The sequence below is a fragment of the Vicugna pacos genome, chromosome 12 (genome assembly GCF_048564905.1).
Source record: "Vicugna pacos chromosome 12, VicPac4, whole genome shotgun sequence".
Classification (NCBI taxonomy): domain Eukaryota; kingdom Metazoa; phylum Chordata; class Mammalia; order Artiodactyla; family Camelidae; genus Vicugna; species Vicugna pacos.
Window position 1 is genome coordinate 6,630,609 of NC_132998.1, and position 25,341 is coordinate 6,655,949.

General features: G+C 34.4%; 3 protein-coding genes across 6 annotated transcripts in view; 2 read left to right on the top strand and 1 right to left on the bottom strand.

Annotated features, from left to right (window-relative positions):
* LOC140685360 (olfactory receptor 10C1-like) overlaps window positions 1-25,341 on the bottom strand; it is a 333,851-nt gene that overhangs the window by 199,849 nt on the left and 108,661 nt on the right. The gene's annotated exons all lie outside the window — the stretch shown is intronic.
* LOC102532261 (olfactory receptor 6C76) lies at window positions 2,941-3,882 on the top strand. The gene has a single exon (XM_006219305.3). The coding sequence runs from the start codon at window positions 2,941-2,943 to the stop codon at window positions 3,880-3,882; it is 942 nt and encodes a 313-aa protein (XP_006219367.2).
* Window positions 16,702-17,649, top strand: LOC102532516 (olfactory receptor 6C2). Its single transcript, XM_006219306.3, has one exon. The coding sequence runs from the start codon at window positions 16,702-16,704 to the stop codon at window positions 17,647-17,649; it is 948 nt and encodes a 315-aa protein (XP_006219368.3).

The window sequence follows — 25,341 nt, forward strand, 5'->3', positions numbered from 1 at the left end:
ATTTTACATTTCCATATTACTTTACATTCCCACAAGCAATGCACAAGGATTCCAATTTGGGCTCATTCTCCTCCATGCTAGTTATTTTCTGTTTTTGTACACGTATATAAGTGGGTGGGGGGGGGGAAGGTATTTTATTCTCCATCATATGTGTGAAGGATTAAGTAGTCACTTTTAGTGTGCTGTTTGTGTTAAAACAGACATTCTTATAAAAGTATGAGATACAAACAACCATTTCCCTAGAGAAAAATGTAAATATGTATAAAACTGTTAAGAATGCAAAGTTGTGAGTCCTAACTCCTTTTGTGGAAATGTACCCTCAAAAGATAATAGGACGATCATGACAAGATGCATATGTGTGTCTATGTATTCAAATATTATTTATGATGGGGGAATTTTAAATGCTGAACAAAGAGATATTTTTTCATTATGGAACATCCATAAAATGAAACTGTATTTAGCCATTAAAACTGATGCTGGAAATGTATACTCTAATATCAAATGACTGCTTAAAATGAAGATTTCCTAATTAGGTATCAAGAGCTTAAAATTACAGATAACACACGAAGATAAAGTCTTTAAAATGAAAAAAGTCTTTGTTGTGATTTTTTTCCTTAAATTATATTTGTCTCCACAATGGTGATAAAGTCTCTAATAATCCAATTATTAACTAAGCCTCTGGTTTTAAAGTATCCTTGATGGTTACACAAAAAATAATTTAAATATCTTTGTTTTCACTTACCAAACATGTTCAACAAGATACCATTTCAAAGAAGTTATATTTCTCAGCACTGCACTTATTCACTGTGGAATGAATTGTGCCTGATTTACTCATCAGTAAGAACAACTTTGGTACATATTAAAATATATCTTGGATTTTACACTAATATGTTGGATATAATATAGAAACATACAGGTGGAACTTGAGTTGCTTCTAATTTTAGATGTATACTAGTTATTAGGCTCAGCTGATGAAAGAAGTACTTCCTAAGGAAATTTTAGTTGGAATGATATATCTCAAAAGACTTAAGTAATTTAAAAATTGTTTTACAGATGGTAGAACCAGTCTTTTTCCTTAATAGTCCTCTGTTTTGCCTTTCATATTTTAAGCTGATCTTCCACAGTGTTAACAATGATACATGGATCATAGGATATGCTAAGCTTCCACCTCCCCCAAATACCTGGCCATCATCCTGCTGGATGATCTCCTCAAACCTCTCCTGGGACACAGGTCCCATAATATCAATTAAAACATATGCACCAAAGTTGATCTTGTGCATGATTCATTAGTGCCTATTACTGTTTTCCCAAAAGTCATTAAAATTTATCTCAAAGAATATTTCAGAAGCAAAACACATAAAAGGTGCTAGGTTTACATTTTTCAAAAAGAAGATAAATGGATATGGCCCTCTGTGAAATATCAGAATAGCATATTAAAAATAGTTCTAGATTGTTTTTTTTGTATAACTTTCATCTGAAGATTTAGTGTTAAGATGGCAGGTGGGATATTTCAGGCTTCCAGATTTGGGACAAGATGAGGAAGAACATAAGGAAACTGTTCCATTAGATGTTTTGAGATGAAACATCAAGGTCTTTATGAAGGAATATACAGCGTTGTAGGAAAAGAGGGAAAAAGTTATTTCTTCATAAAAAATTAGACTACTGCTTGTCTTTTGATTTAAGATAATTGAGCACACTAGTTTGTATTCAACATTAACACTAATCACCAGTCATTTGATGGTATGTACGTATTCTGTTTATTTTTATCTGATGTTTCAACTTCTATTCATTATAAACCATTGATTGCTACCCTCTAGTGTCTTTCTCTTTCTTTCTCTAATACATATCTTATGCATTACATATTATATATAGTGTATATAACATATATCTATGTATGTATTAAACAGTTAAATCATTAAACTGAAATGTAAATTTTTTTAATTGTAACTTCTATCAATTAACTGAAATAGTCAGAACATGGAATGCTTTCCTATATATTAGTACGTTTACACTTTAGAAAGACCTGATACATACTTTTGGCATGAGTGTCCAAGATAGTTCAAATAACACATGTAAAGTGTTCGCATATTTTGTATCAATTTTCCACATATGAGTACTCCTGAACTTCACTAACATATTTTGTGAGTATATTGTTTGATGCTCAACCATTAACTAGATTTTTAAAAATTATTTAGTTAGGAATTGGGAATAATAAAGTGAAAAATCGATAGTTGATTGAATTTTTGTGGAAAGACACCTTTTTTAAGGAAATCAAGAAGAAAAGTAGGGATTCAGAAGCAACATTAATATATGGACATAAAATGTGGGGTGGTTCAAAAATATAGATACTATATACATAAATCACTCTTTATACGTTTATTATAAATAAAAGTTCATAATACACCATTAGAATGATTTGGTCTCATTTTCACAAAGATTTTTTACAATGGAAAGAGCAATAAGTAAACTAACAAAGGTAGTATTCACTAGTTCCCCACAAGAACATATAGAATTTTCACTAGAAAATATTAATTAGGGTTGAATTTACCAATCATTTCCAACATCAGAAAGAATGTTATGCCTGGAAAAAATAACATTAAAAAGCATAATTTTCTCTATATTTTACCTTAACAATGAAGTATGAGAAGCATGTTCAATCACTAGATTTCCCAAGTAACAACGGTAAGAAATGGACGCAGAGTAATGTATAGCAAGGAATTCAGGGTAATAAAACTGATACTAAACAGAAAACATACCTGTAACATATATAACAGAACTGGGGAGAATGAGCAGTGTACTTATAGAAGCCCAGATACTTTCTGTGAAAATACAATCATTATTTAACAAAAATAAGTGCAGCTGTTTTATGCCTGTCTAACTGATTTACTATTGTCTGTCTTGATTTTGCCACTAAGATTTGTCAAAAATCAGCCACCAGAAATGAGAAATAGAACATCAGTGACAGATTTCATCCTCCTGGGTCTGACCGATAATCCAGAAATACAGGCTGTGGTTTTCTTCTTTTTATTTCTCACGTACGTGCTGAGTGTTACTGGAAATCTTACCATCATCATTCTTACTCTGCTAGATTCCCACCTGAAGACCCCCATGTATTTTTTCCTCAGGAATTTCTCCTTCTTAGAAATTTCATTTACTTCTGTCTGTAATCCTAGATTTTTGATGAGCATTCTAACTGGAGACAAATCTATTTCCTATAATGCTTGTGCAGCTCAGCTCTTTTTCTTTATCCTCCTTGGTTCAACAGAGTTTTTCCTCCTGGCATCTATGTCCTATGATCGCTACGTGGCCATCTGCAAACCTCTACATTATACAACCATCATGAGTAACAAGATCTGCTACCAGCTTGTAGGCAGCTCTTGGCTGGCGGGTTTCTTGGTAATCTTTCCACCACTGGCCATGGGGTTGCAGCTGGATTTCTGTGACTCCAATGTCATTGACCACTTCACCTGTGATTCTGCTCCTATACTGCAAATCTCCTGTACAGACACGAGCACTCTAGAGCTCATGAGCTTTGTTTTAGCTGTGCTCACTCTCATGTCTACTCTGACACTGGTAGTCCTCTCCTACTCCTACATCCTCAGGACAATTCTGAGAATTCCTTCAGCTCAACAAAGAAAAAAGGCCTTTTCAACCTGCTCCTCCCATATGATTGTTGTCTCTATCTCTTACGGAAGCTGCATCTTCATGTATGTGAAAACCTCAGCAAAGGAAGGGGTTGCTTTCACAAAAGGAGTAGCTATGCTCAATACTTCTGTTGCTCCCATGCTGAATCCATTTATTTACACCTTAAGGAACCAGCAGGTGAAAAAAGCATTTAAGGATGTTATAAGAAAGATACTTTCCTCAAAATCATTGATCTGACCACAGTGTTTAACTAAATACACAGCAATTTTTAGCAAAGAATCAATAAATAATTCACTGTTTTACTTCTTCTCTCTTCCTACTTTTATCACTTCTCAGATATATAATTTTTAATGGTTTTGTGGATTCAATGTTCTCATATTACATGTTCTCCCTATATGAATGTAAGCACAAAATCATTTTGAATGATCTGTAGCATTCTCCTGTGATATAACACAGAGAAATGAGTAAAGTCAGTTCGTATATTAATGTCTTTACTTCAGATAATATGCATTGTGATGATATTTAACACAACTTAATTTACTCAAATAGCTATGGCATTAGTATTTTTAGCTATTAAATCCACATCCAAATATGTGTATAGATTTCAAGTTAAAGCATATATAATACAAATACTAAAAAGAAAGACGGTGTACCAATGTTAATAATAAGGTCAAGTATTCTTTAAGATCAAATTTTAAAAATCACTAGGGAGAAAGAGAAAGACTTCACAATATCAAAATTTTCACAGCTAATGTAATTCTAAATTTGTATGCCCTTAATAACAGACGATCAAAATATACAAAGCAAGATCATTAGAACTTTCAAGAGAAATAGACAAATGCACAGTGAATATTTCAACAAACTACTCTCAGTAACTGATAAAACAGACAATAACAAACATGTAAACATACGAAGCATTATCTTTAAGGATAAAAAACTTGGCAAATATAACATACAAATCTGAACTAATTGACATATGAAAAAACACTGCATCCAACTCCAGAACTGGCATTCTGTCTATGCAAGTACTTAAAGAACATTTACTGAGGATAACCATACATTGGGCCATTAAACAAATACTAAAAATTACAAAGGAGTGAAGTCACCCACAGTATAAATTCTGACTAGAATGGCAATAAAGAAGAAAAAAAATTGAAAACCACCATATAGTTGGAAATAATTGAATAGCATCTAAACAAAACAACAGTCAAAGAATAAATCACAACAAATATTAGAAAAATGTTTGATATGTCATATGAAAATATGAAGTACCAAATTTGTGGGATAAATATAAAATGATGATTAGTAGTATACTTGGAGTCCAAATCCTATTAGGAATAAAAAGAATAAAACCTTGAAACCAATGATCTATGCATTAGTTCAAAGGAGTCAGGCACAACATTAAACCTAATTCAGTTGGAAAGAAAAAAGTAATAAAGATTAAAGCAGAAATTACAGAAAGAGAGAAAAAGAAAATAGAATATGAGCAGAAAATCAACTGCAAAGCAAAAAGAAACTTCTCTAAGGGGACTAATGAGTCATTAAATCTCTCTCAAGAGTGATTAAAAAAAAAAAAAGAGAATAATCCAAACATTGTACTAGGAAATAGAGTGCACATCACTATACATAACATAGACATAAAAAGTAAGATAATTAATTAAAATTTTATCAATAAATGTGTAAATACTGTTGAAATTCCCACAAAAGTATATCATATCTGGTATAGAGAAAGCATATAAAATCTGAATACTCAGGTATTTATTAAAAACTTTGAATCCCCAATTAAAAGTCATCTGATAAAGAAACATACAGAATCTAATGGTTTTAGGGAAGTCCTTAGCATTTAAATATATAAGAAAGAATTGATACCAGTTCTACACAAGACATTTCCAGGGCATAGCTAAAGGAGTATGTACCAATTTCAAAAAATGAAAACAGTATCATCTTGACGCAAGACTTGATGATGACATTATAGGGGTTTTCAATGGCTGAACAAAGAGAAGTCCACTGGAAAAGGAGCCTGTGCATAGTCTATTGTGGTCAGTTTCCTAGATACACAACAGGTCACAGAAATTAAGTGGTCCATGAACTCATCTATCTGGGATAGAGAGGGACGTGATGGGAGAGGACACACAGGAGGTTTCTTAACCTAGATTGTGAATACCTCTACGATTATAACTGTTTTGTGTGCACATTAGACTTTATAAAAAATAAAAGTTTTATTTAAAGCTGTGCAATAAGACAACTCTGTGATATTGTAAATATCATTGGGGAATCCACAGAAAAATTATCATAATGCATTCATAATATGATTATATGTTTAAAAAATCATAGAGAATCATTTAGAAAAAAGATGACTTGTTATAAGACATATTCATTAAGGTCAAGACCTTTCCTGAACATAAAAATATTGGGTAGACAGATTACATGTCAACATAGTACATAAATTAGCACAAAAAAAAAAGGAGATGAAAAAATACCTAGTGCTAAATGTTTGTGTAGTTGCATGTGCAGTTTCTTGCTTGGTATGATTCATTCTCATCATTTCAAAACCAATATATAAAGTCACAATTTTTATAAATCTTAATCAAAATCACTGTTTTAACCCCTTCTACATCCCAGAATGAAAATCTGAATACATATTGGCATGATAACAGCTTAAAACTATAGCATAGTTTCTCCCACAACGTAAATCTTAGTAATACAACTTTATTGTACATAAAATATTAAAAATATGAAAATACACAATAATTTAAAAAACAGAAACTTGCCTTAAAATTAGAATTAGGGAAAGAAATCCTTAAAGCAATATGGAATAACGAAAACTAAAAAGAAAAGAGATTAGGAAGGAAATTATAAAGATCAGGGAGGAATTAAATACAATAGAGAAAAAAAAAAACATAGAAAAAAATCAATCAAACTAAAAGCTGGTTTTTTGAAAAAATGAATAAAATCAACAAACCTCTGGCCAAACTCACAAAGAAGAAAAAAGAGAGAGTACAAATCAGCAAAATAAGAAAGGCAAATGGAGAAATTACAACAAATAAAATAGAAATACAGAATATCATATGAGAATATTATGAAAAACTATATGGAACCAAACTGGATAACCAAGAGGAGATGGACAAGTTTCTGGAAATGTACAGTCCACCAAGACTGAATTAAGAAGAAACTAACCACTTGAACAAACCGATCACTAGAAATGAAATCGAAATAGCAATAAAAAACCTCCCTACAAATAAAAGTCCAGGACTGAACAGCTTCCCCGGGGAATTCTACCAAACATACAAAGAAGAACTCATACCAGTCCTTCTCAAACTATTCCAGAAGATTGAAAAGAAGGGAATACTCCCAAACTCATTCTATGAAGCCACCATCACCCTGATACCAAAACCAGGCAAAGACACTACCAAAAAAGAGAATTATAGGCCAATATCACTGATGAACATAGATGCCAAAATCCTCACCAAAATATTAGCAAATAGAATCCAACAACACATAAAAAAGGTTATACATCATGACCAAGTGGGGTTCATCCCAGGGACACAAGGGTGGTTCAACATATGCAAATCAATCAATGCAATACATCACATCAACAACAGGAGGACAAAAACCACATGATCATCTCAATAGATGTAGAAAAAGCATTCGATAAAATTCAAAATTCATCCATTTATGAAAAAACTCTCACCAAAGTGGGTATAGAGGGAACATATCTGAACATCATAAAAGCTATATATGACAAACCTACAGCCAGCATAGTACTCAATGGTGAAAAACTCAAAAGCTTCCCACGAAAATCTGGGACAAAACAAGGATGCCCACTATCACCACTCCTATTCAACATAATCTTGGAAGTCCTAGCCACAGCAATCTGGCAAGAGAGAGAAATAAAAGGGATCCAAATTGGAAAAGAAGAGGTAAAAGTGTCACTATATGCAGATGACATGATACTATATATAGAAAACCCTAAAAGGTCCACACAAAAACTACTAGAGCTGATCGAAGAATTCAGCAAGGTAGCAGGTTACAAGATTAACGTTCAGAAATCAGTTGCATTTCTTTACACTAACGATGAATCAACAGAAAAAGAAAGTAAAGAAACAATCCCCTTTAAAGTAGCACCCAAAGTAATAAAATACCTAGGAATAAATCTAACCAAGGAGGTGAAAGAATTATACACAGAAAACTATAAACCATTGATGAAGGAAATTAAAGAAGACTTTAAAAAATGGAAAGATATCCCATGTTCTTGGATTGGAAGAATCAATATTGTTAAAATGGTCACACTGCCCAAGGCAATCTACAGATTTAATGCAATCCCTATCAAATTACCCAGGACATATTTCACAGAACTAAGACAAATCATAATAAAATTTATATGGAACCATCAAAGACCTAGAATTGCCAAAGCATTACAGAAAAGAAAGAAAGAGGCTGGAGGAATAACTCTCCCAGACTTCAGATAATACTATAGAGCTACAGTCATCAAGACAGCATGGTATTGGTACAAAAACGACATATAGACCGATGGAACAGAATAGAGAGTCCAGAAATGAACCCACAAACTTTTAGTCAACTCATCTTCGACAAAGGAGGCAAGAATATACAATGGAATAAAGACAGTCTCTTCAGCCAATGGTGTTGGGAAAACTGGACAGCAGCATGTAAATCAATGAAGCTAGAACACTCCCTTACATCATACACAAAAATAAACTCAAAATGGATCAAAGACTTAAACATAAGACAAGATACAATAAACCTCCTAGAGGAAAATATAGGCAAAACATTATCTCACATACATCTCAAAAATGTTCTAGAACACTCTACTCAAGCAATAGAAATAAAAGCAAGAATAAACAAATGGGACCTAATGAAACTTACAAACTTCTGCACAGCAAAGGAAACCATAAGTAAAACAAAAAGACAACCTATGAAATGGGAGAAAATTTTTGCAAATGAAAGCGACAAAGGCTTGATCTCCAGAATATATAAGCATGCAGTTTGGTGCAGCCACTATGGAAAACAGTATGGAGATTCTTTAAAAGGCTAGGAATAGAGTTACCCTATGACCCAGGAATCCTGCTCCTGGGCATATATCCAGAAGAAACCCTACTTCAGGATGACACCTGCACCCCAATATTCATAGCAGCACTATTTACAATAGCCAAGACATGGAGACAGCCTAAATGTCCATCAACAGATGACTGGATAAAGAAGAGGTGGTATATTTACACAATACTATTCAGCCATAAAAACTGACAACATAATGCCATTTGCAGCAACATGGATGCTCCTGGAGAATGTCCTTCTAAGTGAAGTAAGCCAGAAAGAGAAAGAAAAATACCATGAGATCGCTCATATGTGGAATCTAAAAAACAAAAACGAAAACAAAAAAATAAAGCATAAATACTAAACAGAAATAGACTCATAGACATAGAATACAAAGTTGTGATTGCCAAGGGGGCGAGGGGTGGGAAGGGACAGATTGGGATTTCAAAATTGTAGAATAGATAAACAAGATTATACTGTATAGCACAGGGAAATATATACCAGATCTTATGGTAGCTCACAGAGAAAAAAATGTGACAATGAATATATATATGTTCATGTATAACTGAAAAATTGTGCTCTACACTGGAATTTGACACAACAGTGTAAAATGATTATAAATCAATAAAAAATGTTAAAAAAAGAAAGGAGATTAATTTATTCAAACAACCAGTGAAAAGGGCATTTTTCTTTATTATTGAAGTTTCTTTCTTAACCATGACAGATTTATTAATCATGAGCCCTAATCTACCATCATCAAACCATAAGCTTCTAAAGCAGCTAATATGTAATCATACAAGGTTTTTCCAAATTTTTAAAAAGTCATCTTATCTCCAAGTTACTGTAACTTTTATCTCACTTTTTAACTGACCTAAAGTAACAGTTCTTCTACCCAGTTCTCCAAACTTTAATGTCCTGAAACAATCTCAGATGGGTTGAGATGTTCCTCTGAAATACACTTACTAGGTAGATATTTCAAAGCAGGAATCCATTAGATCAGTTTTTCAACTGAATGAACTGTCTTGGAGCCTTTCATGTAACTATGGACTTACAAAGCATTGTATGTAGGCAGAATAAGGAATCTTATAAGACATCTGTAATACATATTTTTCCTATTATTGAAATGTAAATAAATGTTCCTTTGATAAAAAACATATAAATTTACTCTACAGTATCACTGAATACATAGTAATTTTTCTCTATGTGTGTTTTCATATTAAATAAATACTTTACAAAAATTATATCATGGGAGATTAGGAAAAGCAAAATAGTTTGATTATTAAAATCTGTTATACCTTAGAAAATAAAGCAGGAGACTGTGTCAGGCTTGTTTTTTGGGTTTTTTCTCATTGGTAAAAGGAGCACCTAGCCTCTGTCTGATGCTGTTGCTCCACCTAGTGTCTCAAAGGACAGTGTCCCTGCTGCTGCTTCTTTTAGTTGCTTTGCCAAAGTTCATTACACAAGAGGGTCATTAATGACATTAGAACCATAGATCACTGAGGATCCTTCACTTTATTCATTCAGATAATCCCAGTGCACCTCCAGAAGACTGAGTAGAAGAATATAAGTATCAATTTTGGAGCAGGAAAGCCAAATCCCTGCTTAGAGCCATCAGAGTTCTTCCAAAACCCAGAGGAAGTTCTTTTTCTCTCCTCTCTTACATTAGGTTCTCTACCCTCATGACAGACACCAAAGGAAAATGTCTTCGAGGTTTAAAATAGGAAAGTCTCTAATGAGAGTCTCTATATGACATGAAGATGGGAAGTGAATTACCCAAGACCCTCTAGAAGATGCCTGGAGAGGAAATGTAGGTTGGTGATCCTGTCAGCCCAGAGCAGAGGCACGTCTCCCTTAACACAACACAGGTAAGCACAGTAAGGAGTTGCCAGCTGAAACCAGGAAAAATTATCAGAAGTGTAAGTACTGGTAAGTAGATAAGAGAATTACTGTCCCTTTTGAGGGATGAGGAAGAAATATTTGTTGTCAATGTCTTCTGCAATGTGGTTAAACTTGTTTCAACTTATAATACGGAAAATTGTAGTAGACATGTCATGAATCATCCAAGAGTCCTTTGTAAAACTGAGGTCAGAGCAAAGGCTGTATTTTTACACCCATAAGTAGTCACCCGTGCAGTGTAATTTCAAGAACATAGGCAAACACACACACATCAAGTCCCGGGAATTTATAATCAAAAAGAATATTACATTGCTTAAAATGTCAACATTATCTAAATTGCAAATATTCTTTCATGATGAAAAGTTTAAGCAGAAATAACTCAGCCCTTCCTAAGCATCTAGTAGTTCCATGAATAGGTTTCCTTGATATCTAAATCACTCTATGGAGAGTAATTTGGCCTGAGGAGAGAGAGGACGTTCTGTTGTTTATGAAGCACTCCACTGGATGAGGCAAGGTTGAGAAGAGTATTTCACTAACAGGTTTAGCCCAGTGTGTATTCAGAGGGAGGAGTATGAAAAAGAAGGTGACAACAATGATGTCAGTTTTTAGTTTCTTCACACTTCTTTCTGCTTAATGCCTTATTGCAATCCTGAAGTAGCTGGGAGAGAATTAATTCTTAGATAAGCCAAAACCAAAGGACAAGTCAAAGAATAAGGCATGGTAAACTATCAGTAAACTCTTTTCCTTGCATAAAAGAGACACTGTGAATAAAATGATCCTATCTAAAAAGGCAAAACAGGATTTGCTTAGAGAAAGAGGACTGAGGGGATGTGAAAGATCTCAGTTTGAAAACAGAGAAATCTCTTTTTATTTCTTTGTATAAGCTATCGTTTGGTAGGAGAAGTTCACTAAGAGACCACTCGTTTGGGGCTGGCAGGGTCATTGAAGGAAACAGTTCTCATTATTTACTGATGTCTTGAAAAACCTTGAGAATTGAAGTATGAGGTAAATGTACATGACAGGCTGTCACTATATAATGTTGGCCATTAGTTTTGTGAGTGTCCTCATCTTAGTTGTGTTATTTCCCTATTAGAGTTTTCCATTAGTTTCCCTGCATCAGTGTCCATTTTCCTCAGATGGTGCATTTAGAGCCCGGCTGGCCCTGCTGTATGTACCTTATGGGGACTTTATAAGGCGCATGCACATAGGAGGAGAGGACTTAATTTTGCCAGACTCAGGGGGCTCAGATCGTTTGCAGGAAATATTTTAAAGCCAATTAAGTGAAAAATCATTCACATAACAAATGAATTACTGTCCCCTGGGGGTACCATTTACTTCAGTGATGGAGAAACAGCAGGAAGCATGGAGACTGTGTTTTCAGATAGGACATATTTTTACTGCCGTTATAAGTAATTAATGGTGGTGAAGGACTGGGAGCGGTTATTGCTTCCTGAACAGAAATAGAGTCTTTTTCTCTTGCTGAAGAATATACATAATGGTCACAGATAATATCAACAAAATAAAATTCATAATACAGGAAAAGAAGCAAGTTACTATTCTACTCCTCTTTCATGAGTATCTGAAATTATAATGCAAATATATAAATTAAGTGATCGCATGTGATATAAAGTACAGCACTGATTGGGAGGGAGGTGAGGATGTAAATGATAATGTTCAGTTTGGGCAATAAACTTCCTTCACTGTCTAGGCAGATCTCAAACATTAATATGTATACAATTCTTGACCATCATACTAAAACATTTTCACTGGCACCTAACCCCTCTCCCTCGCTGCCTAGTTGAAAAATGTTCAGGTGTCCCTGAGATCAGGAATCTGTATTGTGAAAACCTCCTGATGATTCTGATTCAGAGAGTAACACACATTAAACAACATAATTAAATGCATGTATTACGGAAGAAGAAGGTAAAACATTACATAAAATGCTACAGGCTACAGAATTTTTGTATAAGTTAAATGAGTTTTATGATACAGAGCCTAGTCCTGTGCTTGACAAATAGAAACTGGATCGAATATTTCCGTTTACAATAGCTTGTCTCAGATTTTCCAATAGCCAGGTGGAAGCAAGTCCTGACATAAAAGTAAGCGGCTGTGCTCTAACAGGAGGGTGGAGTGACAGAAAGGTCTAGAGTTGCATCATTAGTTAGGAAGAGTGAGCCTGGGAGAATGTCAGAGTGCAGACCTCCACACGTCTTGTGTGGGTCTCAGCCTTTGGATAAACAATGTTGTAACTGGACCTGTGGGTCTTAATGATTGCAAGACTCCCTTTAGGAAACTTTGGGAATAAAAAGTTTATTACCCACAGGTCTTGGAAAGCACATGACACTCCTGAGGCCACACAGTGAGGTCCTGGGAATAGAGATGGAGAAGGGAGAGAGGGAGATGGGTATTCTGCTTTTAACTGGGGTCCAGAGTCAGGCCTAGAGTTTCAAGGGCTCACTCTTTATCGGTGAATTTAAAACACAAGAGTGGGACTTTAAAGCCTGGGAAGAGAAAACACACATGGCTCAAAAGGTCTGTTAATGGAATCAACCAAGATCTCTAAAACAAAGGAGCCTGATATGAGGGGGTGAAGGGTGATGTTGGCCTGGCTCTTTACCTAGTTCTGTGGCTGGCAGTGTTCACTGGAAATAGCCATCTTTGAAGAGGATGCCCTGGCAGTGAAAGCTTAAGTCAGGCACTTGCATTACAAAAAGGAAAGCCAACTGTCAGAGCTTACCTGACAACACAACCAAGGTACCAGCCAGTATATCTGGAGGAGTGAGGCAAAAGGAGGCTGGGATTTTAGGTGGGTGAGTTGGGGGAACAAAGGCTATGGAGGTAAACATGACTTTTGCCATAATGACGCCTACCCTGCATGTGTGGGGAGATTTCTGAGAGAGTAAGACCAAGATAAATTAGGAGAATGAGAGAATTCTTGTCTTCTGAGAAATGAGAAGATTCACACTTAATAAAATTAAGATGGATGAGGATTAAAAATGATACTGTGTTTTTGAAGTGGTGAAGAGAACAGAAGCCGACTAAATTTAAATTTTGGACAAAGGATTATGTTAGAAAATGGAAAAAGTTAAAAAGCAAACTGTAGGTCAAATAAGTAGGTAAATTTTGTCCTTAAGACACTCAGATTTAATATTCTATTCTCCTTTCCAAATAATGATTCTTGAATAACAGTAGCTGTGATTCACTGACGGGTTCATAAGAGAATGAGATCAGTGGCTGTGGAAATGGAACAGAAAGCTACTTTGCAGTATGTGCCCAGTCTATTAGTAATTATTAAAGTTATAATTTATCTGAATATTGTTATGGACCTCGGGATAAATCAGAATTCTTTCATTGAGCGTGTCTAATTCTAAACCCTTGAGATTTCCACCATAATGAAGTCTCTCAGCCATGATCACACTGCCAAGGGGTGATAGAGTTACTAGCTTATATCTGACTCCCGATCAAGAATCCCCGCAAAAGAGAGTAATCACTGCTGATCTACAGCTGACCCTGAACAACAAGGATCTGAAATGCATGGCCCATTTAAATGCAGATTTTTTTCAATAAATATATTGGAAAAAGATTTTGAGATTTGTGACATTTTAAAAAAAATTTAATTCTCAGAGAAACCCTGTAGCCTAAAAATAACAGAAAATTTAAGAAAAAGGTATGTCATGAACGCATAAAACATATGTAGATATTAGTCTATCTTTATATATGCATAAGGTGAGGGAATTTGATACAAAATGAATAATGTGTTATTTTTCTTACCATTATATAACTTTGCTTTTAAAGAATCACATTGCCATACAGTATGCCTCTCTCATAACTGGAGAAAACTTTGTATCAGCCTATCATCACAGGTGAGTATTTCTTTAAAAAAGTGACTGTTTTCAATACTGTATTGTAAATATGACTTTAATACTCTTTGCCATAAAAATTTTACATTGATTCATTCATTACTGCATAAGCTGGTGTATTGGGAACAACATCATTGATTTACAGTAGGCAACCATAAAGTAATCTTATTGCTGTTTGTTCATTATCAATGCATGAATTGCTTTACCTTAAATAAATATGAATTTCTGTTTCATGTTATTTTTTCATTTTTGATGTCTAGTGTTAGTTACATATGTAATATCACAGTGTCTTACATCATATAAGATGATATTTACGTAGGTTCTGACAGACCATTCATCTTGTAAAGATATTGTAAACTTACAGAATCAATAAAGACCATACATTAAATGTATTTTTTCTTCCTTATGATTTTTCAACAGCGTTTTCTTTTCTCTAACTTACCTTATTGTAAGAATACAGTATATAATATATATAACATACAAAATATGTATTAACTGACTGTGTGTTAATGGTAAGGCTTCTAGTCAACAGTAGGCTATTAGTAGTTAATTTCTGTGGGAGCCAAAAGTTTGACGATTTTTTTGACTGCACATGGGATCAGTTCCTTTAACCCCTACATTCTCAAGGGGCAACACAGTGTTATATTTTATACCTTAAAAGTACTGGTCCAAACAAAGATTAGAACTCTGTGCTATTTTAAACTGATTAATGCACAAGGAGATGGAGAAATCAGGAGTACTGGAAAGGTGATGAAAAGTCGAACAACACAATTCTAGAGGTTCTGTGACTGTTTCAAAATTTAAAAAAAAAGAGGACATTATTTTTCCCTTACAAATATTTGGTTGGTTGACTTGTCTTTATGTTTACGCATTTGTTTCTCTAAGAATTTTATTCACTGAGGTTGGTTCTGAACAGCAGAAAAAAAAATGGAAAGCTAAATGAACCTAATTATGTGTAGAGAGAGAGAGGGATGAAATTATTATGAAAATTAAAAGCTGCATCATTAACAAATTTTAGGTTATATTAGCAAATAAGCTGGGAGTATCAGCAGGAGAGAAACAGGTTTTATAATCTAGGCAGGAAGAACGTTATTTAAATAAAGAAGAAACAGAATCTATCTTGAGTATAATCATAGGATTTAGCAACAATTCTAACCTTCCTGTCATTGCAACCTGAGCCTTTAACCACCAGTATTGTTGGAAATTTTCTCTACTTTTTAAAAGAATAAAATAAAAACTAAGTTAAAATTATATATAAGGTAGATTAGATCATTCATTGAAAAATTACTGAATTCACAGAGCAGGGTGCCAGGCAAAATAACTACAAAAAATATGTGCCATTGGCTTCAACAATAATAAACTTCTTGTAGATATTAGACAAGCAATGGGGGGTTAGAAGTGAAATTCAGGTTGCAGAGGCTTAAAGCATAAACTGAGCAGGAGTAAGATGACAAGATGAAGACATTAACGTCTTTTCAAAGGAATTAAAAACATAATGAAATCAGGCACAGCCTGGAAGGCTATTTTTAAATGATATTAAATGTTGTTTTAGCTTCAGGGACCGCCATCAATTAAACTGAAAACTTACATGAATTTACATGAGAAAATTCCTTTTGCAAATATCTTGACTACAACCTTTCCTCACACTATAGATAAAATAGTTGTGCATCAAACCATCTATGAATTGAGAATAAGGAATACAAGCAGAGAAGAATAAAGAGATAAAGGCAAGTCTCAGGAGCAGGATTGTGTTTTGTTGTCATTGTTTTCTTTCATTTTCCAGGAGAAATGTATCTGACCCTTAAAACAATCCTTGGAAAGTGACAGTTGAAGAGAATTCATGTTCTTCATTATCTGGATATGTCCTAAATCCAAGGTTTGTCTTGGATAAAGAATGTTTAAGTTCACAGAAGGTAACGTCATCTTTTTCCCCCTAACTTCCTTGTAAACCCAATCCATGTCATGAATTACAAACACTTCTAAATTTTGAGGGGCAGGGAATGATCTGAGAAAACGTGGGATTGCTTTACAGTAACATGAATCCTGAAGGAATAATCCACTGCTCACACATGTACATTCAGGAGGGCTGTTCAAACAGTGGTGATACTGAATATAACATGAAGGAGTAAAATAAATGCAGACTTGTTTGGCTTTATTCACACAGTCTTTTGCTACAGAATTCAAATATCAACTTCATAATATCTTTTTGATTTTTACATGCAAATTGGGTAGATTTCAAAACTCAGTGATGAAAAACCACACAGCAGTAACAACTTTTATCCTTCTGGGACTGACAAATGACCCACAACTGCAAATTCTGCTTTTTATCTTTCTATTTCTCACCTACATGTCAAGTGTAACAGGGAACCTGATTATTATCACCCTCACATTGGTGGACTCCCATCTTAAAACTCCTATGTACTTTTTCCTCAGAAATTTTTCCTTCTTAGAAGTCTCATTTACTACTGTCTGTATTCCTAGATTCCTGTACAGCCTGTCAACTGGGGACAATACCATTACCTACAATGCTTGCGCAAGTCAAATATTTTTTGTTATTCTCTTTGGAGCAACAGAATTTTTTCTCCTGGCAGCAATGTCCTATGACCGCTATGTTGCTATCTGTAAACCCCTCCATTATATGACCATCATGAACAACAGAGTCTGCACTTTACTAGTCCTCTGCTGCTGGGTATCTGGCCTGATGATCATTGTCCCCCCACTTAGCTTGGGCCTGCAGCTGGAATTCTGTGACTCCAACACCATTGATCATTTTACCTGTGATGCAGGTCCCCTCCTAAATATCTCCAGCTCAGATACATGGGTAATAGAACAAATGGTTATCCTTGTGGCTGTATTTGCACTCATTATCACGCTACTGTGTGTGCTTCTCTCTTACACGTACATCATCAGGACAATTCTGAGAGTCCCCTCAGTCCAACAAAGGAAAAAGGCCTTTTCTACCTGCTCATCCCACATGATTGTGGTTTCCATCACCTACGGAAGCTGCATCTTCATCTATGTCAAGCCCTCAGCAAAGGAGGAGATGGCCATAAACAAAGGCATTTCGGTGCTCATGACTTCAGTTGCACCTTTGCTAAACCCCTTCATTTACACCCTGAGGAATAAGCAAGTGAAACAAGCCTTCAATAATTCCATAAAGAAGATTACATTTCTCTCAAAGAAATCAAGATTTTGATGAATCAGAGTGAAATGAAAGAAGAAAGTCCTCTAAATATTTAATGACAGCTTCTAACTTATTTCATTGCTTTGTACTTATAATTTAGTCATATTAACTTTCTCAAAGACATTTAATACTGCATCTTAATCTCACCTTAATCAAACTCCTTTTTTCCAAGCCAAATTCATACACGGTGCTTTTTCTCATTGTGAAACTATAAATAATGTATTTCTAAGTAATGAAAATTGTCTCCACTTCTGACCTAGTCTGAACTTCAATGATCCAGGAAGGAAAGCAATAGTATTTAAGAGTATATAAATTATATAGAAGACATATTATGTAGCAATAATATAAGTTTCTTCCTCTCAAAGTTATCAAAAATAATACTATAAATCTAAGAATCAAAAAAATAGAAAAAAATTTGCATAGATACATAGATGTATTAAAATAAATTTAACCAAATAAGGTGTTCCAGGCTAATTAAAATAATGAACGAACAAAGTAGAAACTAAGATATCAACAGGATTTTAAGAATGCTCAGAATTTTTAAAATGGAAACATCATCACAACCACTGATAAGATGTATTTGCTATGTTATTTAAATTCATGGGAGAATTTCACTTAAAAGGCATATATTTAATTTAAAACAAATGTAAACATACATCACTTACTATGAGTTACAAAATTAGAACAGACATATGAGTAAACTAGAATACCAAATTTTAAATGCTGATGAAATAAGACAAGTCACGTCAAAACAAGGCTAAGTGAATGATTTAAGACGATATCAAGTATATTCAACTAGCAGAAATAGGAAAAAATAGGGAACTACAAAGGGAATAAGTATTGGATTATGATCAAGAGGAAAACTGAAGAACATATTGCTAAACTGAAGGAATTAAAGTTTGAAGCAAGTAATAATGTGCTTATCAAGAAAGAAAGAAGGAAAGAAGGAAAGGAAAGGAAAAAAGGAAGAAAGGAAGAAAAGAAAGAAAGAAAGAAAGGAAGGAAGGAAGAAAAAAGAAAGGAAAGAAAGAAAGAAGGAAGGATTGATTCTTTTTTTAAGCAAAATTTACGTCTGTTAAAATGCACAAATCTTAAGTATCCAATTTGATGAGTTTTGACAAGTGACAAATATAAGCCACATTTCTATCAACCGTCAAAGTCAATCAGTTGATCAACTGCAGGTTTCTACTTCGAGGTGGGGATTACTTTTGGGATGATTTCCACAGGCGGGGAATAAACTGTCAATAGTAAGCACTTATACACCAGGAGATGACCACTAAAAATTACTTCACCATTTTACTGCATAAAGTAACCATCTACTATGCTCACTGGTTCTGTTGTCAGGAATTTTTTTAACATTTTTTATTGATTTATAATCATTTTACAATGTTGTGTCAAATTCCAGTGTTCAGCACAATTTTTCAGTCATTCATGGACATATACACACTCATTGTCACATTTTTTTCTCTGTGATTTATCATAACATTTTGTGTATATTTCCCTGTGCTATACAGTGTAATCTTGTTTATCTATTCTACAATTTTGAAATCCCAGTCTATCCCTTCCCACCCTCTACCCCCCTGGTAACCACAAGTCTGTATTCTCTGTCCATGAGTCTATTTCTGTCCTGTATTTATGCTTTGTTTTTATTTGTTTGTTTGTTTTCGTTTTTGTTTTTTAGATTCCACATATGAGCGATCTCATATGGTATTTTTCTTTCTCTTTCTGGCTTACTTCACTAAGAATGACATTCTCTAGGAGCATCCATGTTGCTGCAAATGGCATTATGTTGTCAGTTTTTATGGCTGAGTAGTATTCCACTGTATAAATATACCACATCTTCTTTATCCAGTCACCTGTTGATGGACATTTAGGCTGTTTCCATGTTTTGGCTATTGTAAATAGTGCTGCTATGAACATTGGAGTGCAGGTGTCATCCTGAAGTAGACTTCCTTCTGGATACAAGCCCAGGAGTGGGATTCCTGGGTCATACGGTAAGTCTACTCCTAGTCTTTTGAGGAATCTCCACACTGTTTTCCATAGTTGTCAGGAATTTATACAGAGAGTACACCAGGCCTTATTTCTGTTCTGTGATGTCTGGGGACTCATGTGAAAGACCTGAAGACTGAGAGCTGGAGTCATCTTAAGACACCTTCACTCACATGTCTGACAGTTGATTCTGACTGTCAGTCTGAGGCCTCAGTCTAGGGGTTTTTTAATATGCATTTCTCTATGTGGTCTCTCTTTAGAGCCAGTTAGGGCTTTTTCACAGCATTGGACTGAGTTCCAAGGGTCAGTATCCCAAAATAGAGGGATCTAGGCAGGATCTATATCCTTTCTATGACCTAGTCTTGATGGCATAGCATCAACTTCACTGGTTATAGTAGTTATTAGCTTCTGTCCAAATTCTAGGGAAGGAATTTAGAGCCTACTTATCCTTGGAAAGAGTATCAAAGTCATATCATAAGAGGATATTGGATGACTGGTATTTTTGTGTTACTCTCATGGAGTACACAACATGTTGCTTTCTTTCTTTTTTTAATGAGGTTATACCAGTAATGAAAAAATATGGGAAGTTTATGCAGCATGCTACTCTACACATTTATCTCTCTAGTTATTCCAGAAGGATTGACAACAACAATCAATATCTTGATATTTGAGAAATAGTCTGTCTTTTTAACTTCGCATATACCTTTCTATCTTCTTATAATTTACTGTGAAGTTCAGGGCTCACCAATAATCTAATAATCCATTTTAACTGATCCATTTATGTTTTTTTTCCCACTATCATTAAAATTAATAGATAAGTATTTTCAAGAATATTGGCTAGAGAAATGTACGGTAACTGCAGACATAGACAAGAACAAATACAACCGGCATATATGGAAGATAATCTTGTGTGACTAGCTTAATCACCTCTATGGTATAAACCAACTGGTGTAATGACATATACATTAGGAAAATTATGGAGTTGGTGCATTTATGTGTTATATGGGCTGACACTTGGAGTATAAAAAATGCTAATTTCATACCCCAGTTTTGGAGGAAATGAAACACAATTTTAGCTTTAAAGAAGTCATTTAAAAAACTGGGATGGCTATATTAATATTAGCCAAAGTGGACTTTAAGGCAAATAGTATTACCCTAGATATAAAGGGACATTTTACAATGTCGAAGGGTCAACTCATCAAGAATAACATAACACCCCTAAATATACATGTACCTAATCACAGAGCTTCAAATTGCAAGAAGTGAAGACTGACAGAACTGTAAAAAAAAAAAAAAAAAAAGATAGGTCTTCAACTATGAGAGATTTCAACAGTTCTAGCACAAGTAGAAAGGGAATAATTAAAATAGAGGACATGAACAACACTATCAATCAAGGTGGCCTAAGTGGCATTTAAAGAACAATCCATTAAAGAACTAAGATTGAACATTCTTTCCGATTACACATGAAACATTCACCAAGACAGTGCATATGTTAGGACATAAAGCAAATCTCAGTAAATTCAAAGGGATCATTATAATATAAAATATGTTTCCTGTGAACAACAGAATTATATTAAAATCAGTTTCTTTGAAAAAAATTTGGAAAATCTCCAAATTTTGAAAAATTAAATAATACCCTTTGACCATACTTTAGCAGAGGACAATGAAGAAACTATTCAAAAAAGAGAGAAAGAGAAAATATTTTGAACTGGTCGACAATGAAGGATGAAAATAATGAAGATAAAAGCAGAAATCAATGAAATAGAAATCAAACACGCAATAGAAAAAAATCAGTGAAACATAAAGCTAATTTTTTAGATCAACATAATTGATAAACTTCTGCTTAGAAAGATCAAGAAATAAAGAGTTAAAACACAAATTACCAATTTTGCCAGTTATCAAATTATTGCCCCTCAGTTTCAAATTCAATCTTAAACCTGTTAGAATAAATAGATGATTTCTTTTAAGTATTTCTTTATTTTCAGGGAGCAAGATACTAAAAAGAAACTTAGTATCATAAGATACTAAGCTTGCTCAGTGGAGAAATATTTCAGGAGGAAGGGGCTTCTCTTCCTATGTTGGTTCACAAACTGGCCCCTGTACACAGAGGACAAGGAGAGACTGGAGAGAGAGGCAGGTCACTACTGACTGGTGAGTGGCAGTTTTAATAAGGGAACTTACGTACAAAGTTTGTCTTCGGCCACAGGAGGAGCAGATCTCCACACCCACCCACAAGATTCTTAAAGATTATGAACAGGCCTTAACTGGGCTCAGTCATATATATTCAGTTCAGATAATCTCAACAACACCTTACCTTCTTAAGGCTACTTGCTTGAGACTGCGCCTAGTGTGGGAATGGCGGACGGAATGTGCATTTCAAGAATGGGGGAGTGCAGGAGGAATCTCTGCTTGCAAGCCAACCAAAAGTCACCTCCTATCCATGACCTCCTAATATTCTAGTTCTGGTAACTGCACAACCTCTCACAGGTGCGGTGTGGAGATATAGTCCAGCCACTCACCAGGTATACAGAGCCCTTCAGCAACTCGTCAGTCCACACCTGGCTGACCATCACTATTTATATACTTCCTGATGTGGAGGAGGTCTCCTAACCACAGCTGTATCCTTGCTACCTCTGCACACCCTCATGTTTACCCCTGGATGTGACTAGCCAGTGCCCTAGGGTATTCTTTCCACCTGAAACAGGACCGTAGACTAGTTTAGGTCCGGGAAAACCTGTGAACTTCTCTGCCAGTGGACTGCAACTATACCTTCTGCAATGAGATTTGAACCCCAGTCTTGAAGAGTTGATTCCCCCTTCATAATTGTCCCTCCTTGTTAAATTCTCCCTGAGTCTCAGGTACCTTCTAGAGTTCTCATATCTTATGGTTACTTATTTATCATAGTTTAATCATTCTATATATTAAACTCCCCCTTTTTAAATCACTATATGGTTTCTGTCTCCTGATTGAATCTGGACAGATATGCCAATACAAAGAATGTAAGACAGAACATCAATATAGATCCTCCAGATATCACCATATTAATAATGGAAAATTATGAGCAATGTTAAACCAATATACTTGACAACTTAGATGAAATGGAAAAGTTATTTAAAAGATACAAATTACAAACCTGACACACACACACAAATAGAAAATCTGCATTTTTTTTTTCTTTTTAGAAATTGGATTAATAGCTAAAAACCTTCTCACAAAGAAAACTCCAAAATCATGTTGCCTCACTAATGAATACCGATGTACGCAAATTCCTTCAGGACACATAAAGACTACTTTCTTACTCATTTTATGAAATCAACATAAACCTGATACAAATATCAGGCATAGAAATTACAATAATAAAAATGTAGACCAACACCTCTCATGATCACACATGCAAACATCCTTCACAATTTACCAGTAAAACTTATAGGCTAATAATAGTAACCAACTAAAAATGGACAAGAAAATTTATTAGACACTACTTAAGGAAGTTACATGGATAGCCAATAAGCACATGAAAAGAAGTTCAGTATCATTAGTCGTCATGAAATTTAAATTATAACTAAAATGTATCACACACTCACTAGAATGGCTACAATTAGAATACAGGCTGATAATGTAAGTCATGACAAGAGTAGGGAGCAACTGGAACTATCATACATTGCTGCTATGCATGTGAAATGATACAGCCACTTACGAAAACATTCTGGCTAGTTCACATAAAATTAAATATAGTTGTCACATGTCTCAGCAATTGCTCTCTTAGCTATTTACCTAAGAAAACTGAAAACAGATATCCCTCAAAATAACATACATGAATGTCTGTAACAATTTTATTCATATAGCTCAAAACTGTAAATATCCCTAATATTCATTAAAAATAGAGAAAACAGATAAACAAGATTATACTGTGTAGCACAGGGAAATATATACAAGATCTTCTGGTAGCTCACAGCAAAAATAAAATGTGACAATGAATATATGTATGTTCATGTATAACTGAAAAATTGTGCTCTACACTGGAGTTTGACACAACATTGTAAAATGACTATAACTCAATAAAAAAAGTTAAAAAAAAAAAAAAAGAAACCTAGTTTGGTATATTCATGCAATGGAAAACCACTCAACTACCCAAAGGAGTAAACTGCTAAAACAAATAGAACAGAAAATTTCAAAAACATTATGCTGAGTGAAATAATACACTCATCAATGTACATCAATGTAAAATTCTAGAACAGGAAAAACGAATCTGTAGTGACACATAAGTGACTGAATGAGGTCAGAGCAGAGTGTGCTGACTGCAAAGCACCAGAGGCAATGTTTTGGGATGACAGAGATGTTATATATCTTGTGGTCTGGTGATTACTTACATGGATACATTTTTCAAAATTTCTCAAACTTTACACTTCAAATGAATGTATTCTATTGTGTATATATTATACCTTAATAACACTGATTGAAAAAGCAAAGAAAATGAGCAAATTAACTTCAACAGGTACTTCACATAAAGAAATATCTAACCAGCAACTGAGTATATGAAAATGGTATATGACTACAGACACACATACAGGCACTCAAACAGAAGTGGAGAAACTGGAATTCTTACACGCTGCTCATAGGAGTGCAACTGGTATACACACTGTAACATATACTGCATGACTAGCAATTAAAATCTTAGGTGTATTACCACCCGAAATGTATGTGTATGTAAACAAAAAAATTATATACAAGGTATTATTCTTACTAGTAGTACTGAAAATAAGCAAGACCTGCCCTCTTCTCCTATCTACCCTTCCCCTGATGGGTAGATTTCGAACAAGGATACGATATGTTAGATCCATCCCATTCCCTTTCTTTTTTTATACTGTCTCTTCTATAGACAGATTTCAGGCTGTTCCAAGTCAAGCAGTAGAAGTGTTTGTCCTGGGTGGTGGAGTAGATTTGGATTTCCAGCACTACGTACAGTTATGAAAGACTCAAGATTTCCTTATTGGGATGTTCATAGCTATGTTTTCAATACTTCCATAATGAAACTGGTATTTTAATCTCCATTTACTTGCCTACTTTCTCTCTCTACTTCATTTAGAACTCAAGCAAGGAATTAAGGGTGGGATTCCTTCAGGTCCCACAGTCCCAACAGTGACAATGAGAGACCCACTTTTGTGCATATAAGTGGTATTACACATTGGAAGCAAAATGTGACAATACACTTCAAAATTCTAAAATGTAATCGGCCTTTGCCTCAGAAATTTCTCTTCTAATAACATAAACTAAGGAAATAAATAAAGTTTATATAAAATATTTAATATATAATGATATAATATTTAAGTATGAGAAGCCTTATTAAATAAAGGATAATCCATAAAGAGTACAATGCAGAACATTTACAATGCAAACCTGTATTTTTACCATGTAAGTATTTATAGTTATTGGCCTAGAAATTGAATGTATGTAAACTTTCAAATATATATATATAATATATAATATATAATATATATGAATATTTTCTCATTGAAAACATAGGCATAAAGCAAATTCGTTTTCTTTTCTTAACACTTTGTTATCTATGGGTTGAAGACTAACCATAAATATCTTTTCATCAGAAAGTTACTGTTTTGCACTTGGAATGTGTCTAATAAAACTGTTGCATCTTATTGTCTCCAAGGACACAATTCCCACTGCTACCCCTGTTAGGTATTTTGCCAAAATCCAGTG